This window comes from Mustela putorius, unplaced genomic scaffold (genome assembly GCF_011764305.1).
Source record: "Mustela putorius furo isolate JIRA1106 unplaced genomic scaffold, ASM1176430v1.1 tig00537227_pilon_pilon_pilon, whole genome shotgun sequence".
Classification (NCBI taxonomy): Eukaryota; Metazoa; Chordata; class Mammalia; order Carnivora; family Mustelidae; genus Mustela; species Mustela putorius.
The window spans coordinates 14,379,850-14,399,410 of NW_025422368.1; the positions used below are offsets into that span (position 1 = coordinate 14,379,850).

Below are 19,561 nucleotides of genomic sequence, written 5' to 3' on the forward strand. Positions count from 1 at the left end.
CAGTTCCAACCAACTCCAAAATTACATGATAATCTCTGTTATCCATCTTAGTCCCATGAGATAAAATACATATTTGTCTTTTTCCTAAGGGACACTGCAAACCTCCTGGTTCTTTATACAGAGCCTTTAGCAATTTCTAAAATCCCTGGAGATGACTCAACATCATAAATCCAAATTTAATCTATGCTTTGACTTCACAGTTTTATTTTTTCTTTCTTAACACCTACACATCCGGTTTGCAAAGTGAACCTTAAGTCTTGTTAAGCAATGGAAGAAAGTCTACTACAATTGCATAATTTGTAACCCATGAATGAAATTCATTCCACAAAACAAGCAATATTTCTGAATTAACCCCATTATTTATCCTTGACTGACAGCCCCCACTTCTTCATAAATAGTAAAATTTTAGATATCTTATTATCATAATTATATTCCACTTTTCCCTTGCTTCTTATATAAATATGAAAATCGAGAATATGACATATTTAAATACCTCTTTCAAACAGCACATGTAAAGCTTTGCATCCAAGTTTCTGGACTTCATCATTGGCTGAAAATGTGCGCATGGCATCAAAAATTAACAAGAAAATATCACTTTCTTCGTCCAATATCAGCAAAGTGATTTTGCCTATTTTGAAAAGAACAATATGCCCCAGATAAACAGCTGTTTTAACATTTAGTGTGTTGATTTTTACATGAGAACTATGAATGGTTTATGGACTCTTCTTTTTGATAAACCACTTAATTACCCCAGATAGACCTATCAACTTCTGTGATCTTTCTAAGTGAAATTAATTCCCAGTACACTTTACTATAAGTCTATATTCCTAATCAACACCTGTAGCCAAGGCCCTTTGCTCTAAACTCCTGAAACATATTACTATCTGCTTCTTAGACAACACTACCTGCATATTCCATAGGCACCCTTTAGCTAGCCTTCTTCTGTTCCCTGTCAACCAGCCAACTCTTGGTTTTGGCTCAGGTCATGATCTTGAGTCATGGGATCAAGCCCCGCCCCTGGCTCTGCACTCAGCACAGATTCTGCTTTGGATTCTCTGTCTCCCACCAGCTTACACACTCTCGCTCTCAAATAAATAAGTAACATATTTAAAAAATAAAAAAATAAATTGAAATTATTTCTCACATTATTATTTTTTTGAAGATCTTTTATTTGAAAGAAAAAGCACTCATGCATAGTGGGGGGAGGGAAGGAGGCTAAGAATCTTTAAGGAAACTCCTCACTGAGAGTGGAGTCCGAGGCAGGGCTGATTTCCACAACCCATGAGTCTGTGACCTGAGTGGAAATCAAGAGTCCAGCCCTTAACCATCTGAGACATCCATGCACCCCTCTCACACTAATTTTTATTTCTTTCCCTGTCCTGTCCAATGCAGGAGCCACGAAGCACATGTGGCTTTTTAAACTTAAATTTAAATTAGTTTAAATTAAATAAAATTAAAATTTAGTTTCCCTCATTTCAAATGTTCAATAGCCATATATGGCTACTTGCCATGACACTGAAAGGTGCAACATTTTCTTCATTGCAAAAAGTTATATTGGACTGTGCCCTTCTATGTTATAAAAATTTTGCCTCATCTGCCTTCGAATTCTCCAGAGGCCAGCACAACAGTAAATGCCCAATAACTATTAAATCCATTAATTAACAAGCCAAACAATGAAAACAACCTACAAGTTAACGTTTAATGAGTATCTGAGATGAACTTCAAACACATTAAAAACCTCCCTAACAGTGCAAAATTCTCAATGTTGGCTGAAAGATATTAAATTAACCAGTCTCTTCAAGACATATTTCCCAATTTCCTAATTTCCTCCAATCAAATTTCCTAATTGTCTGCACATTGCTGATTTCAATATATTATAGTGTTGGGAGAATTTTCCAATTCATAAACTTTCAGTTTCCTGGAAAACCACTCCCTATCATTGTGATTAGCTCTCCTGTGAGCAGCCTTTCTTCTCAGAACTTACATAATAGCAAGTGTCCATCCCAGCAATGATCATAACTGTTGCATCATACCAAGACTTTTTGTTTTCAGGTCAATAATCCTCCACGCAGAAGTGTCCTCAAGGAAAAAACCTGATATGTGGACTCAGACCCTCGTTCTACTACTTACAGGCGGAGGCAACTTCTTCGTGCTTCCACGTCCCTCACTAGAAAACTGTGATCAAATACCCATCTCAAGAGATGTTTTGCAGATTACATTTTTAAAAACATGTGAGGTATTTTACAGGTGAAGCAAGTATTCAAGAAACAATGCTATGTATTTTTAAAATAGTACTATTATGTCATACCCCAGAACATACAGAAAACATATCAAGATATATAATGCAGAAAGAGATAATAATGACAAGGACCTGTACAGCCAACAAGCAAATAGGAATATGATGCATGGGACCAGATTTTAGGAGCAAAGCTGGGAAGAGAAATCAGGATTGGTAATAATATATAAAGGTGATGCTTAAGGCCAAGATATTTGGTGGCATTTTTTTTTAAAGATTTTATTTTTTATTTATTTGACAGAGAGATCACAAGTAGGCAGAGAGGCAGGCAGAGAGAGAGGAAGGGAAGCAGCCCCCTGCTGAGCAGAGAGCCCGATGTGGGACTCGATCCCAGGACCCTGAGACCATGACCTGAGCCAAAGGCAGCGGCTTAACCCACTGAGCCATTGGGTGGCATTTTTGAGGGAAAAAGAATAAAGAAAAGAGATAAGGAGAGGGGCCCCTGGGTGACTCAGCTGGTTAAGCGTCTGACTCTTGCTTTCAGTTCAGGTCACCATCTCAGGGTCATGAGATCAAGCCCTGCATCAGGCTCTGTACTCAGCATGAAGTCTGCTTGTTCCCCTCCTTTTGCTCCTCCCTCCTCTCCTTCTGCTCCTCCCCCTACTCACTCATGCTCAGGCTCTTGCACGTTCTCTCTCTCTCCCTCGCCCCCTGTCCCTCCCTCAAATGGATAAATAAAATCTTAAAAAAAAAAAAAAGAGGAAAAACAGAAACAAAGAATTTTGGAAATCACTGATATTTAAGTCACATTATATTCTTATATTTTAAAAACACATTAAAACACATTTGATCAGTGGTTTAAAATACTTTTTAAATTTGAGTCAATATTAAAAATATGCATATGCATGTATTACCTGAAGTTAGAAGGAGATCTAAGGCCTTCAGCCCAACAGTTAATAGGTTTACGTTGGCATTATGAACTGTTAGCATTTTAAGAATAAGTCTGTAATTAAAAACAGAAATCAAGGTAAGAGGGAATTATCATACCTAAATGTTTCCTTTTTTTAGGTATTGTGCTTCACTCACCTATATTTTTATTCAACTCATTGTATTTCATTCTCTAAACTGAAGCTTTTGTGCATTTTTCTTCCATTAAAACTGAGCCAAACTTACAACTATTAAGAGGGAAATATTATGTCTCAGTAAAAAGTTAAAACTTTTTCCTCTGAATATTCAAATTCAATTAATTACTTTCACCCAACTCCATATCTAAACTATCATGAGGAATTATATACATCAAGAGATCAAGCCCATTTTTATATCTGATATAAACTTGTGAATTATGCTATGCATGTTGATATATTAAAATATAGAGAGATGCAATAAAAATGTTAGCTTGTACATATAAATTAAGAACCCATATGAATATTTAAATTATTGATTTTTACTCTTTTTGAAAGAGAAATTGACAATATTTTATCATAGTGAAGCTAGTACATCACAATATTCAGTTAGTTCAAATTCATTTAATTTCTCTCTGAGTTAACCGAATCTAAAATATACCATCTTTAGTCTATTTCTACCTAGTGATGGTTAGCTTTACATCACTTGAAGAAGACAGAACCTGGAGACATCCACAGATTCCCTAGAAACATGGCCTCCATTGGCAAGGTGAGGAACTGAGAGGCCCTGTCCTTCTGGTCTGTCAATTCTCTTCCAATCCACGTTGCCCTACCTGTCCCTGCATCATACCCACTATTCCTGACTTCATCTCCACATGAGATTTCTTCTTTAGCACTGTAAACCTTTGGTGGGAAAAAGTCCTTGAATACAGGGAGATTATGTTTTTCAGTAACGTTTGCTGGGAATGATCTAATATACTCCACGACAGAAAGCAGTGTGTTGTCTATCTTGCTCACACCACTTCAGGCCTAAAGTAGGAGTATAATAAATATTTGATGAACAGGGTGAATGAATGAATGAATGAGCAAACGAGCGAATGCATGGCCGAATGAATGAATGAGTGCATGAGACTTCCTACAGAAATGTTTACATAATTTAATTTGAACAGTGGGTTTCTACTAGGATATGACTAGATGAGTTTTTTTTAAACTCCCTAAGTTTACAGATTGCTAACCTTTGGGGACTTTGGAAATCCTCAGCCAAACCAAGGGACACACAACATTTCGATTCCTATTTACAGTTATATTTCATATCATTCCTCCTTAAACGCTGCATTTAATGCAGCATTTAGAAGTGACTCATAGAGTTTCAGAAATTGTTTGGAGACGACAACATACATTAACTGTAAATATGCTCTTTTCAAAACACTCTTTAAGTCATGGAAACTGAAGAACAGCAACATATTAAACGTCAAAGATGGAAAAACAAGCACAGATATGCTCACCTATGAACAAACAATTTAAATTTGTTTAAATTGCAATTATGGTGACACATAAACAATACAAAGATGTAAAATTTAATTTTGTCCAAAATATGTTTTCCTACAAGCTATATGTCATTGGAAGCAATAGGTATTCATTTTTCTGGGGTAAAGAAAAGTCACAGTAGGTATAATTAACACCTAAAATTAATAAGAAAAGGTAAATTTTAAATGTTAAGGGAAAAAGTTATAAAAAATGATTTTCCTGGAAACACATTTTTCTTCAGAAAACTTTTTTCTTAACTAATTATGGCTAAAGAAGTGGTCTCATCTATAAAGTCATTATGTTGCAAATTACAGTAACATAGCTGGGAAAACAGCTATCAAGATTTGACTGCAGATGTGCTGAAAGGTAATTTCCTCTTTTTTCTTCATTTTGAAAGCTGTGGTTTAAGCTCATAAATATATATGTGTGAATATCTATATAAATGTACTTTTTTTTCAATGTTCCAAGATTCATTGTTTATGCACCACACTCAGTGCTCCACGCAATATGTGCCCTCCTTAATACTCACCACCAGGCTCACCCAACCCCCACACCCCTCCAAAACCCTGAGTTTGTTTCTCAGAGTCCACAGTCTCTCATGGTTTGTCTCCCACTCCGATTTCCCCCAACTCACTTCTCTCCTTCTCCCAGCATCCTCTATGGTTATTCCTTATGTACTTTTAAAGACGGTAAAGCATAAACTTCTAAATTATGACTTACAGAACTAAATTTTAGACTTACAGTCTAAATTTTAGTGTCCATATATTTTTAAGAACTATTAGTTTGTATCAGTTATACTATTAAAAAGTAAAAAAACTTTTGTTGGTTTGAATTCATAAGTAGTCATCAAAAATCTACAACCTAACCAACTGTATGACTGCATTATTATATTATTAAAATAATAATAGCACCTGACATTCTACCTCAAATGTCAGTTTTCTAACGCAAATAGATAATATACTACTGAACTGAAAGAAAACTCTCTATAAATGTAAGTCACTGACTTGAGAAAAAATATCTGTATTTTAGAGAATTTTACCAGATTTGCTTGGATTACAAATACATGATATATCAAAGGCGGGGTTGTCATATGTATGGATAAACACTTAATGAAGTTTGTTTTTACGTATCTATCATACTTACTGGTGAACCCCAAGTACTTCCCAATCATGTCCAATATCCTGAGGTCCCATTAAGCTTTGCATTGTATTTGGACAGATTTCTATCAATTTGCAAAGAAGTGACCAACCCACCTGAAAGCAAGAAAGGCAAATATTCACATTTTTAAACATGCTAAATGAACATATTCAGTCTCTTCATTCTTACTGGAACAGGTGACTACCTATTTTTAAATAATTATTTTAAAACAAAATGACATCCTAAAATGCCTACTGAGGAAAGCAAGTCATATGTCTAAAATACATCTTTCTCCAAAAACCATACCAAAAGGGCATACAAAAAATATTAGAGCATCCCTGAATGATGAATTTAACAGATGTGCCTATTATCTAAATAAAAGAAATTAAATAAAATGAAACACAAAAAATAGTTTGAGGACACACCAAGATTATGAAGTACAAGATTTTTAAATCACATCTACCTGACAGAATCTCTTCTAAATACTTAAGATTTTAATTGTAGGTAAGGAAATGAAGTGGTTAGGAACAGAGGCTAAAAAAGACTTTTTTAATTAAAAAAAAGAAAAGGAAAGGAATGGAGGGTTAGCAACAGTTGGAAATTTTGATTGTGAAGTAAAGACCGCTCCACAGGTAGGGTAGCTAGAATGACTGGGAGAGAAAAGGAACGGTCTGACCATTGTGACGTCTGGTACAGGAAAAAGAGAAAGACACTATAAGAAAGGGAGGGGGTAGAATTTCTCAATGGGTCCCTCTAGGTTTCTTTAGAACATCCAAATATGAGTTGATAAGATGTGGACACCAAAAATATCCCTAGACTTTTTCCCACTTCCAAATGAAATATGATCTCACAGATGCCTTGTATTACAACTTTTTTCAGTCTGTTTATACACGATGTCATCTTGAACAAGTTGCTCTTCTGAAAAAAAAATGCGATTTTTAAAAATACAACTTTTTTAAAAATATGGCATTTGCATTTCAAATAAGAGATTAAATTCAACTCACTCTTCCTGTTTATATTCCTCTCTAAATTTAAGGAATCTTCCATTCTTTCTATTGTATTACAGAACTAGATTTGATATAATCAGGAATAAAAGAAAACCCAAAGAAAATTAAAAAATGTATAAATATGTATCCTCTAGAGATGAATGAAAACGTGTCTAAGTAGGATATGTGATAAACACCGATATATGAAGCCTGACAGCAGCATTCACTGTCAGAATTACCCAGAGAAGGATAAATACAGAAAAGGTAGGACTTGAGCCAGATTTCAAAGGAATGAGAAACGTGGTAATTCAAAATACGGAAATGGAAGCCTCGGGAACTAAGCTGTGAGGAGAGCAAGGTGCCCGGTGGTGAGGACAGTACTGCAGGGCAAGGCTTTTGCTAGACAAGACCTGATGCCGAAGTGGAGCCCAATGATACAAAGCCGAATGATGAGGTAGCATTTCTGTGCATCCAGTAAGGAATAATGACACAAGTTTGTTGTTTCCAAGAACAAAGAAAGGCTTCTTTACAAGATGAAAATAATTACACAAGATCTCTTTACAATACGATTTCTGAATCTTTTCTGGATTAAGCCTGAATTGCTTTACTCTGTCATTACATCCTTTTACATAATTTCAAACTGCCTGAAAAGGCAGCAATTTCTGACAGCTATTTTTACCTATATTTAAGTAGGACATCCTCCTCCACGTAAGCCGAACAGACACTGACAATCCAGCTGTCATAGAAACCAGCTATTTTCGTGCTTTCATAAAATACATCGAGACTTTCCCCCCCAAGTATTTAAGAAAATAACATTTGGAACAGCTTCCGGTGGGAAATAAATCACAAGTCACAGAGGATGCTCTACGCATTTCTGTACCTGCATGACTGACTCAAGGAGAAAACCTGTTGTGTTTTGGTTGGTGAAGAAGCAGCACCGGTAATTGCTTTGCAAAAGGGCTGAGGTAACTGAGCCTCTATGATTAAACAGAATCACTGGCAGCAGAGCAGAGGGAACAACTGATCCATTAATCTACTCAATTAAAAGCTTATCTTTCAGGGAGAAAGTTCCTCTCTCGCCCAGTTATAATACAATTAAATTGGCAGTTTCACGTTATTAGAATTATTCTGGAGATTCAAGCATCTAATTAATGCACAATGGCAAAGAGGCTAGGAGTTAAAGAAAAATTCAGTCACTTTCAGTTATTTCGTTCTCTTACTTCAAAGGTTGTAATTTGTGGATAGAGGTAAGTCATGTAAAATGAGAAGCAGAGAGAAATGATGGGCTGACTGGCAGAAAAAGGAAACTCCAAGACAGCGAGTCTAACTATCAGTTCTCAAAAGACTGTCATTTATTACAAAGCATTAGTAAAATGTTAAAAGACCCTGAAAAATACAAACTGGGAGTCTGAAATAAGATGTGAAATGAACTCTGGAAAGAAACCTTAATATTTACTTTTGAATTTACCTTACCCTCTTAAATTCATCATTTGGAAATTTTAATTCAGCACTTCTAACTAACTCAAAATATAAAGCATTAAAGGACATGTATAGTAGTTACACCACAAATATGAAGAAATCTGAAGAAAAAAACACACTTTCTTTAAGGGGAGCATTAAAATATCAGTCAAGAGAACCCCTTTCTACATCCCTTTGATAAGATCAGTGATAATGAAAATTGATAACGTAGTTGTAGCTAGCATGGCCACAGGATTTGTAACAAACCACTGTACTGCTTTCTTGCACAAACAGCTTGTGGATTCAGAATGAGTGATGGAAAGAGATTTTTGAAAACATGAAACTTGTACGTGAAAACTTGAGTCCTGGCTCTGTCATGAGCTCTATGGTCCTAAATGAGCTACTCGACTCTAAGGTTAAAAGTGTCCAGAGAGATTTCTGAGAAGGCAGTGAAGTTCCAGTGAGAATCCAATGATGTAATACACACAATACCTTTTGCAGACAATACATGTATGATGCTAAAACGAATAATTCTGTTCTATTAAATAACCAAATCAAAAGACAATTCCTTTTTTTTTTTTTTTGCATACTTTGTCTCTGGTACATGCTGGGCCAAGATACTAAGTGACATTCATAGCTACTCCAGACAAACATGTCTAGGCTTGGACAGCTTCTAAAACAAAGAATGAAGTGGTGGGTCTGTTCCAGCCTCCCCTGGGTTCTCAAGTTCAGCACAACCTCCTCTGGACCCTACACACCCAAGCCTTCCAAGGATCCTGGGGATACTGAGTGGCACCCAACAGGGGAATTCCCCAACAGGGGAAGCAAGGAATCCAAGGAACAGAGGCTGCCAGACAAGGCACTTCCGAACACCAAAGCAGAAGCAAGGAAGAAGGGATGATGGAGGAGGAGAGCAGCAAACACAATAGGCCAGCTCTCAAACGTGACTCATATTTCATGGGCAAAATTCAGACTCTGGATGCTAAAAGGAACAGTGCCTCTATCATGCCTCTCGTCTTTTCATGATTTTGTTTGCTAACTCCCTGAAAATCAATAGTCAGATGGGAAATATTTCCGTGTAAGAAAAATTTAAATAACCATTTATCCCAGATATAAATGTTCTCATATAAAAGAAACTAGGTATATGGTTCACCCAGACTAGACATAGCTGGATACAGAGATGAACATAAAGATGAAGGTAGCTAGACACAGATTCAGAGATCCAGATAATTCTTTCTTCTGTGGAGCTCTCCAGTAAACATTAAGAAACACTGGCTTTCTGCCTACACCTTGAGAGAATTCAAAGTTCAATTCTCTTTCCTTTCAGCACCCAACATGCAAATGACTGATTTCAGTTCTCTAAACCTCAGAAATCTACAAAGGAAGTTAATATGTTAGGCAGTAATTTGTTTTGACTGTAAATCATTCTTAACTATCACCTTAGGACTCTTTTTTTTTTTTTAAAGATTTTATTTATTTATTTGACAGAGAGATCACAAGTTAGGACTCTTTTTTTAAATGTATTTAAGGTATTTGACAAATGTCTGTGTTTCCTATGGTATAGGTTCTAAGTTTCACTTTTATATTCAGTTCATATGAAAAGAGTTGAAAAATACAAATATAAACTTATAGGAGAATAGTAAAACATCACTTTCTTTAGATAATACAAGGTATACTACAGCTAAAGGCCAGAAATCTGTTTTCAAGTTAAAAAAGAAAGAAAGAAACCTTAAACCTATGAGAATTTGCCAGTTACTTCATTTTATTAATTTAATTATTATTAATTTTTATTACTATTAATTATTCTCCTTTCCCAAACTGTTCACAATGATGTCATCTCTAGGACATGCTGTACATTGGTAAGATTCTTAGAATAATTTGGTTAAATGCTGATGCTGATGAGCTCATCTAGCCAATAAGAGAATTAAATCCCAACCCATGATTATTTACCGCCCACCACCAATCATATCTTGTAGGCGCGTTGTACAAATTTACTCCTACAAAACAATTAAGGAGCACTTAGTGGGCTCTTTTACATCATTAACATTTGATAATGATTTGACAACGCTTCCTTCTTAAAATCACAGTCTGTGGTTTGTGAGGCGGAAAGTCAGAAGCAACCCAGAACTTCTGGGTATATAGAACTGACAGAAAAACATCTATTTCCAAAGAGAAAGGGGAATGGGCGACATGAAAACAACTCCTTTACCTGCTGCACACTAGCGACTCTCATATACAAGTCCAAGACGATCAACACAGGCACGTGGACTTTTTTGCCTTGAAATAACTTGGAGGCTGGAAAAGAAGGGGGTGAGGGAAAAGAAGCAAAGTCATGATTCACGCACCCCTTCTGGGTCTGAAACAGGGGGGAGGAAGCAAAAGAAGTGAGCGCAAGACCTTCCTAAACTTCTCCGCTCCTTTCTGCCCTAAGGAGTGGAGAGTCTGCGGCTTTCTCGGGAGTCCAGGTTTGTGCAACTCCCAAGTGCGAGGGAGAAAGTTTGCAAAAGAGGCAGGGGTGGGGGCGGGGAGTAGTTTCCTTGCGGATGATTACCGTGGTCGGCGTACGTGAACACCAGCATATCCTCCAGAATTTGGACCAGGGTCTCTATCTGTTTTCCTTCCTGGACATTGTTCAGCCTGACTATCAACTTCTTCAGAGTTTCCTCGTCCTCCTCCTCGCACCCCTGACAGCTGCCACTGGCCATGGTGGACTCTGCTCCAAACCGACCGTGCCTCCCACACGAAGGCCGGCCGCCCGGGGAAGGGGCAGGGGCAGGGGCAGGGGCGCCGCCGCTGCTCGCGGGGACGAGCACAGTTCACCGCCCGCAGCCAGCGCTCCCGGCCGGCCTCATCCGCACCCACGCCCGCCTGTTTATGAGGAAGGCGGCGGCTCCCCGCCCTGCGCTGCCCTCCCTCTCCCCGGCCCTCCTCCTCGGCCTCCTCCTCCCCCACCCAGGCCCCAAAAATGAGCTCAGGGGCCTGCGCGAGGCTCGACCGAGGTAGGGCTGTGCCGGGCACGACCGGGGCGTGCCGGCGGGTCGCGGCTTGAGCCGGGCCGAACCCCGGTGACCGTGACCGTGACCGTGGCCCCCGCGCGCGTGCAGGCCCGGTCCCCGACCCCCGGAGAGCGCCGCCTCCGGGACCGGATCCCGCTCGCCGCGGCGGCGCGGCCGGGAGTCGTGCAGGAAGAAACTGACTCAGCGCGCTCCGCCGAGTCCCCAGGCCCGGATCGCCGCAGCCGTGGCGGGAGAAGGCGCGCGTTCGGCAGCCCCGCGGGCCACCCGCCCCGACCCGCCCGCCTGGGCTCCTCCAGCCCCGCCGAGGGTCTGCAAACTAGGAAAAATAAAAAATGAAAGCCTCCGCCTATCTCCAGATCTAAGAATAGAAATCTGGGCGTTGGGAAAGGAGAACACCGCCCAGTTGGCCCCTTTTAGGAAAACATGTTCTTTAGAGTTCCCCCTATAGGGAAATGAATAATCTCCCCCCAAGGATGGAGAGAGATTTTTGCAATCCAAATATGCCCAGCTACAGGCTTTTTTCTGTGCTTGCTGTGGCGTTTGGTAGGGGAGCAAATAATTTTACCCCTCTCTTGGTTATCTAGAGCTCTGTTGCCCTAAAGTCCACTAAAACTCACCTTTGAAAATTTGAATTTGCACTCCGTAGGGTCTTGAAAATTGGGGCACACCAAAGAATAATCAGTTCTCAGAGCCCTTTAAAGAGAAACACGGGGTATATTAAAGGAAAGAATGAAAGCGGAAAACCAAAAAAGGTGAAAGATACAAACCTCAATATTGTTCTGTTTATATTTAAAATTACTTATAAGTGTCTATAACACTAACGTTAAAAAAAAAAAAAAGGTACCAAAGTATTGTGTTTTTCAGGAAGAGAAGCCTAAGCAAGTGACTGTGTAGACAAGGCTGGACAAAGATTATCTGTTGCCTTTAGGTTATTTGTCCGGGGGGTCATTTACAAAGGAGAGAACTGGACTGAAAGTTAGTACTTCACTATTTTAGATGGTTTGTTTTCATTTCTCTTGCGTCATCCGATGATAATTCTGAAATGGGTGAGAAGCTACTTATCCTTCTTTTGCTAATGAGGACATTGAGATACAGTGTTGACAAGAGAAGACTATTGCCTGAGTCCACAGATACAAAGTTGAGAGCAATGACGTCATTCACGCCAGGTAGATCTCCGAAATGGTAGAACGGTTAGGATTTACTTCAAAGTAATCCAGCGGTGGAGAAAGGGGTGAAATGGGTAGAGGTGGAGATGAAATCCTACCAACTTTTGAATTGATCATTGCTGAACATAGGTGATGGGTTCACGTGGTCTATTGTACTTCTTGCTCTGCAAAAAATTTTCATAATAAAGACAAAACAAAAACTCTCAACCTTGTTATTTTTATTATACCTGCAGTGTGACCTTTCCTAACAGGTTTCTGAGCTTGTTTCAACTTCTGACTACCAATCAATATCTCACACATTCCTAATGATTCTGCCCTCCATGCTTTCCTTCCTTTTCCTCTACATCAGTTTCTCCTCCTCAGTCTACTGGATATTTTCTTGCAAAAAATCCAAACCTCCTTCCCTTCCAAATAAAAATAATCTAAGTAAAAAGTTATCTCCTGTTATCCTCAATTCTTTCATCTACCTGTTGACTGCTTACTGTCTGTCCTATATTAGGAGGTTGTGGGTAGACGATAGGGAACATGAATTCTCTGATGGGAGCATTCTGTCCAACTAGTGCAGTGGTCAGGCAAAGTATCCTCTTAGCTTGCAAAAATGTTAAATTGATTAAAATCCCAAGACATATTAACTCTGCAGATAGTTAAAGAGACTGAGGAGGAGGCCTACAGGCAAAAATTCATAATAGAGGTAGTGTTCATTGGAAAATAAGTGCTGGAACATTTGGCTAACTTCCTGGAAGGGAAAAAAATTATAATTTTTTTTGTAATTGATAATTACAGAGAACATCAAAACAAATTCTACATGGATGAAAATGTTAAATGAAAATGATTTTACAAAGAAAATACAGATTACTAGTTATTCAATCAAGATTTTATGGGGAAACATAAAAACTAAGGAAGAAAACCACAGAGTTTGTATATGTGACACACTTGAATTTTCTACAGGCAAGGAAAAAAATAAACACAAAGGGCAATCTAAAAAAAAAATGTTGTGACACATATGACAAGCAATTACACTTGATCTTTCATCCTTGATCTTTCAAAAGTTCTTACAAATCACTGGGGGAAGAGAAGACATTCCACAGATAGCCCAAGAGAAAAAATGAGTTAAAATTCTGAACAGGAAATTCACTACGAATGGACAGTAAGAAAAATATGTTCATTAATTAATGAGAAAGAGAGAAAACTTGAGTATAGACCTAACAATATTTTTAAAACCTTTATGAAGAAATTATTAGACTATATTAAAAGGCATTATTAACAAGGCATAATAAATAAATGGATAGACCATACCAATTAATGAGAAGATTAAATATCAAAGTGATGCCAATGTTCCACAAAAAAAAAAAAAATTGTGCAAGTCTAATGAAAATCTCAGCAAAAAATTCTCATAGATTTCAATAAGAATAAAGGGCCTGGAAAGCCCAAGGCACTTTCGAAGAAGGACAGACTGGGAGAATTGCCCAATTAGACATTGAGTCAGGATCTCTATTACCTTTTGTCAATTTCCCAAAGGAGGAGAAAGTATCTGACATTTTCCTGTGAATTAGAAAATGCATCTCTCATTCCAAGCAGACACAGCCCTATGGCAGAGTGTACAAAGCAAGATTTGGATTTCAGACTGAACTCATCCCTTCAGCCCAGTATCAGATACTAGGCATGGTTTGTACAACATATGAAGCAACGTGTTGAGTCTTATTATGATACTATCAGCATTAATTGGCACATTAATTGCGCAGCTATACAAAATGACCACCAAAACAGCATAGAGAACCCAGAAACATACCCTTATATATATGGAAATTATATATGAGCAGAGTTATGTTGTATATAGTGGGAAGAGAATGGACTATCTGATAAATGAAACTGAGACCATTAGTTGCAGAAAAATATCAAATCATATTTTCTTCCTCACATCACATTAAAAAACAAATTTCATATGGATTGAACATTTTTATAAGAAAAAATGAAACTAAATGCTTTGCAGGGGTGTGGCTATTTTATGAGCTTAAGTTAGGAAAATATAAGATATAATCATTACCATCCATAAAGAAAAGGTGGCTACATTCAAATACATTAAAACTTAAAACTTGGCCTAAAAAAGGCTCCATCAACAAACTTAAAAGATGGACAAAGAGTGGGAGATTTGATATGCATACAATCAAAAACATACTAATACAAATATGTTAAAAGAGCCTCGGTGGCTCAGTCAGTTGAACATCCAACTCTTGATTTCAGATTGGGTCATGATCCTGAGGTTGTGATATTCTAGTTTTTATATGAACAAAAGATATAAAAGGCAATTTATAGAAGAGAAAATGTCATTGAACTTGTCAAAAGATGCTCAACCCACTAATACTCAGGAAAGTGCAAATTAAAGCCCTACCTGAGATACCATTTCACCAACCTCAGATTAACTAAAATTTAAAGCTTGATGATACCAATGACTGGGCAGAGTGTGGAGCATCCAGAATACATATATAGAACTTTAGAAGACTAATTCAGGACAACCACATTGGACACCAATATGGCAATATGTAGTAAAGCTGAAGATGTATGCATCCTAAGAACCAGCACTTTCTCTGCTAGGCCATGGAGACACCCTCACGTATGCACAAGGAAAATTGCATTAAAATTTTCAGTGCAATATTTTTTGCTTATAATGAAAATGAGAACTACTTAAATACCCATCAACATTTAAATTTCATATATTCATATACTAGATTTGTATAAAGCTGTAAAAATTATTGAACTAGAGCTCCATGTATCAACATGACTAAATAGCAAAAAATCCTATCTAGGCTTTTGAAAAGGTACCATAGGATACATGTTCTACTGTGATATAAATATTCTAATGTCATAAAATGTGCAATGTTGCATATACTTTAGGGATATATATATTTGCAGTAACAGTACAAAAATTATACATGAGAATAATAAGTTCCAGCTGGTGGTTATCTTTGGGAAGAGGAAAGTAGAAAGCCATCCAAGAAGAACTGGGGGCTAAAATTATATCTGTAACTTTTTTTTCTTAAGCTTATTACTGGATATAAGGCTATTCATTATATTATTACCTATATTCTATATTTCTAACTTATTTCATAATAAAAATAATCAGGTGTATGTTCAACTTCATTGGCGCTCAAAATAATAAATAAAATAATGGATTAATCCATTTTACTTATCAAATTAACTAAGAAGTCTCTGAAATTTGTGTGGGAGTTTATATATGAGGAAATAAGAAACTGTTCATAACATAGAAAAGTATGACATAAAATTACAGAATTTTGATCCAAATTTTGCAAAAATAATAATAAAAGAACATGCCTAATGAAACTGCTAAAAGTAGGCAAGATAAACACATGTGTAATGGGGTTCTTGTTAAGTGATAGAATTTTAAGTAAGTCTTATGGTCTTTTTATATTTGTCTGTGTTTTTCAAATTCTTCACAGCAAATATGTATTATAAGAAATAAGACAAAGTAATTCATAAAATATAATTTTTTACCTTAAAAGTAGAAAACTTATTGGAGAATATGACTTATCACACTAACAAGTCTAGGGCGAAGTATTTTTTATGAAGTAAGCAAAACAGGAAAATTCCAACTGAAGTCCAGTGGACTTACTGGATATACTGGCTATAATTCACAAGTTTACATAACCCACGAATCATAACCCAAGTAATGTAACCTCGTTCTCAGAAATACTTCATTGATGCTGTAAATTCCATGAAGGCATCTTGGATTTTGTTCTATGCACACACTCCAACAAAATAATCCCTGGCACAGAATAACCATTCCATGAATTTCTGGTATTTGGATAAGTAATTGAATCAATGGAAATGGCAGACCAGAGGAGTAACTTGACCTTCCCAAAGTAATCACCAAAAAGTACAACCGAACCATGTGGGACATCAAGTTCTCAGATTCTCAGTCCAGCCTTTTTCTATCATTTTGTTATTCTTAGATGAGTTTCATTAAACCAGAGAGAGGCTATCTAATCACCGAAACTACCTACCCTTTATCATCTGGGCTTTATTTATAGAGAAAGCAACTTTCTTTTCTGGCTTCCGAACAAAAGATAAAAATCACAGCTGTGCTCATGATGTGATATTCTCTTTCTATCAGTTGAAATAATCTCTCATTAAAGTCAATTCTGATTTACCCTGAAATTACAACCGTAGAGTATCTGTAGTCTTTGTGCTTGGTTTGCTCAGGAAAGCAGTCTCCCAAATTTATATGTGGGTATTAAATGAGGGTATATATTATACCCTCATTTAAAACATTTAGAAGTGCAGGAGGAGGAGCAAGATGGCAGAGGAGTAGGAGACCCAAATTTCTTCTGGTCCCAGGAGTTCAGCTAGATCGTTATCAAACCATTCAGAACACCTACAAACTCAACAGGAAATTGAAGAAAACAATAGCAGTAATTCTATGAGCAGAAAGGTGACCACTTTCTGGAACGTACGACTTGTTGATATGTGAATCTGAGGTAATATATGGGAAGATAGACCGTCGGGAAAGGGGCTGGGTCCCAGCCAGCAGTAGAGCAGCAGAGCACAAAATCAGAACTTTTGGAAGTTGGCTCCCCTGAAGGACCTCACTCCAGGGCCTAAGGAAGGGGTGGAGCACTTATGGTGACAGTGTGGCCTCAGGACTCAGGGGGTCACAAAAAAGACTGGGGTTGCCTCAGTGTAGCAGAGCTCCCAGGTATCAGAGCATCTGGCTGCAGAGATGGAGCTGAGAAGGGGGACCTCAGCTCGGGGTTACCCAAGCCGATATCTGAGACACAGTCAGGCCACTGCTCTTTGAGCAGGGACCCCACAAGTGGCAGATTCGGGGAGACCCCCCCCTTCATCCTCTGGAAGGAGCAGCGTGGGAGCGCACTTTGGGAATCTGCTGGGTTTGGAGTCTCTAAAAGAGGGCTATGTGCCAGAGATAGAAAAGATGGGTCACAGGCTAGGTGAGCACAGAGTGTGGCTGGAGACCAGGGTGACAGGAGGGATTGACTGCTTTTCTCTGAGGGTGCACGGAGAGGTGGGGCTCAGAGCTGTCATTCCTCTGGGCCAGAGATTGGGAGGCTGCCATTTTCATTCCAGTCTCCAAAGCTGTACAGAAAGCATTCAAAGAATAAAAGCTACCAAGAGCAAAATTAAGCAGATTACTTAGCCTGGCCCATGGCATGGGGAGTGCAATTCCACCATTTGAGAATCACTGCAATAGGCCACTCTCCCAGAAGATCAACAAGAACATCCAGCCAAGACCAAGTTCACAGATCAATGAGAACTGCGGAACTTCAGAGATAGGGGAATGCAGCACATAGATTTAATGGTTTTTTCCCTATGATTCTTTAGTTTTTCTAAGTTAAATTTTTAAAATTTTGTTTTTCCTTACTCTATTTTTTTAATTTTTCCTTTTTCTTATTTTAACCTATTTTAACTATTTTATCATTATCTTTTTAAGAATCTTTTAAAATTTTCATTGTTATAGTCATATTCTATCCCTTCATTGAATTTAACCTTATTTTTTATATACATATAAGTTTTTTTCTTTTAAATTTTAGCATACAGTTTCTTCTAACAGAGCAAAATATACCCCAAATCTAGTGCATGCCTTTGTTCTAGTCTCCAGCCTGATTACATTCTCTCTTTTTTTGTTGTTGTTGTTTCTTTTTCAGCCAACTTCTTATCAAGTCCTTTTTAAAAATCTTTTTAAATTTTCCTCTTTAGGGACGCCTGGGTGGCTCAGTTGGTTGAGCGGCTGCCTTCGGCTCAGGTCATGATCCCAGCATCCTGGGATCGAGTCCCACATCGGGCTCCTTGCTCGGCGGGGAGCCTGCTTCTCCCTCTGCCTCTGCCTGACTCTCCGTCTGCCTGTGCTCGCTCTCTCCCCTCTCTCTCTCTGATAAATAAAAAAAATCTTTAAAAAAAATTTAAAAAAATAAATTTTCCTCTTTACAACCGTATTTCATCCCTTCATCATGTTTACCCTTATTTTTTTTGTATATGTATATATGTTTTTCTTTCCTTTACATTTTGGGAAGCAGTTTCCTCTAATAGGATAAAATACATACAAAATCAAGTGTGTGGCTCTGTTCTATTCACCAGTCTCATTATATTTTTTTTTTTCCAATACATTATATTTTTTTTTTCCAATACATGGAGCCTAAAGAGCATCCTACTAAAGAATGAATGGATCTACCAGGAAATTAAAGAAGAATTTTTTAAAAAATTCATGGAAACAAACGAAAATGAAAACAAAACTGTTCAAAATCTTTGAGATGCAGCAACTGCAGTACTGAGAGGAAAGTATATAGCACTACAAGCCTTTCTCAAGAAACAAGAAAGGTCTCAAATACTCAACCTAACACTACACCTAAAGGAGGTGGAGAAAGAACAGCAAAGAAAGCCTAAACCCAGCAGGAGAAGAGAAATAATAAAGATCAGGGCAGAAATCAATGAAATAGAAACAAAAACACAGTAGAACAGATCAATGAAAGTAGGACCTGGTTCATTGAAAGAATTAATAAGATTGATAAACCCCTGGCTGGACTTATCCAAAAGAAAAGAGAAAGGATCCAAACTAATAAAATGGTGAATGAAAGAGGAGAGATCACAAGCAACACCAAAGAAATACAAATAATTATAAGAACATATTATGAGCAATTCCACACCAGCAAATCTGACAATCTGGAAGAAATGGATGCATTCCTAGAGAGGTATAAACTACCAAAACTGAACAAGGAAGAAACAGAAAACCTGAACAGACCCATAACCAGTAAGGAGATTGAAGCAGTCATCAAAAATCTCCCAAAAAATAAGAGTTCAGTGACAGATGGCTTCCCAGAGGAATTCTACCATACATTTAAAGAAGAATTAATACCTATTCTCCTGAAACTGGTCTGAAAAATAGAAATTGAAGGAAAACTTCCAAGCTCATTTTATAAGGCTAGCATTACCTTGATCCCCAAACCAGTCAAAGACCACATCAAAAGGAGAATTATGATCAATATCCCTAATTAACATGGATGCTAAAATTCTCACCAAAATACTAGCCAACAGAATCCAACAGTACAGTAAAAAGATTATTCACCATGACCAAGGAGGATTTATTCCTGGGCTGCAAGGTTCA

General features: G+C 37.7%; 1 protein-coding gene across 3 annotated transcripts in view; it reads right to left on the bottom strand.

The window, feature by feature from the left end:
* Window positions 1–11,085, bottom strand: part of LRRK2 (leucine rich repeat kinase 2) — a 132,258-nt gene extending 121,173 nt beyond the window's left edge. For all 3 annotated transcript variants that reach the window (XM_004771843.3, XM_045073212.1, XM_045073213.1), the window contains exons 1-5: window positions 10,798–11,085; window positions 10,456–10,541; window positions 5,809–5,918; window positions 3,151–3,239; window positions 494–628 (exon numbers count right to left, since the gene is read on the bottom strand). In XM_004771843.3, coding sequence (XP_004771900.1) covers window positions 494–628; window positions 3,151–3,239; window positions 5,809–5,918; window positions 10,456–10,541; window positions 10,798–10,951 — 574 coding nt within the window. In that variant the 5' untranslated portion in view covers window positions 10,952–11,085. The remainder of the gene's footprint in view (window positions 1–493; window positions 629–3,150; window positions 3,240–5,808; window positions 5,919–10,455; window positions 10,542–10,797) is intronic.
* Between the last annotated feature and the right edge of the window lie 8,476 nt (window positions 11,086–19,561).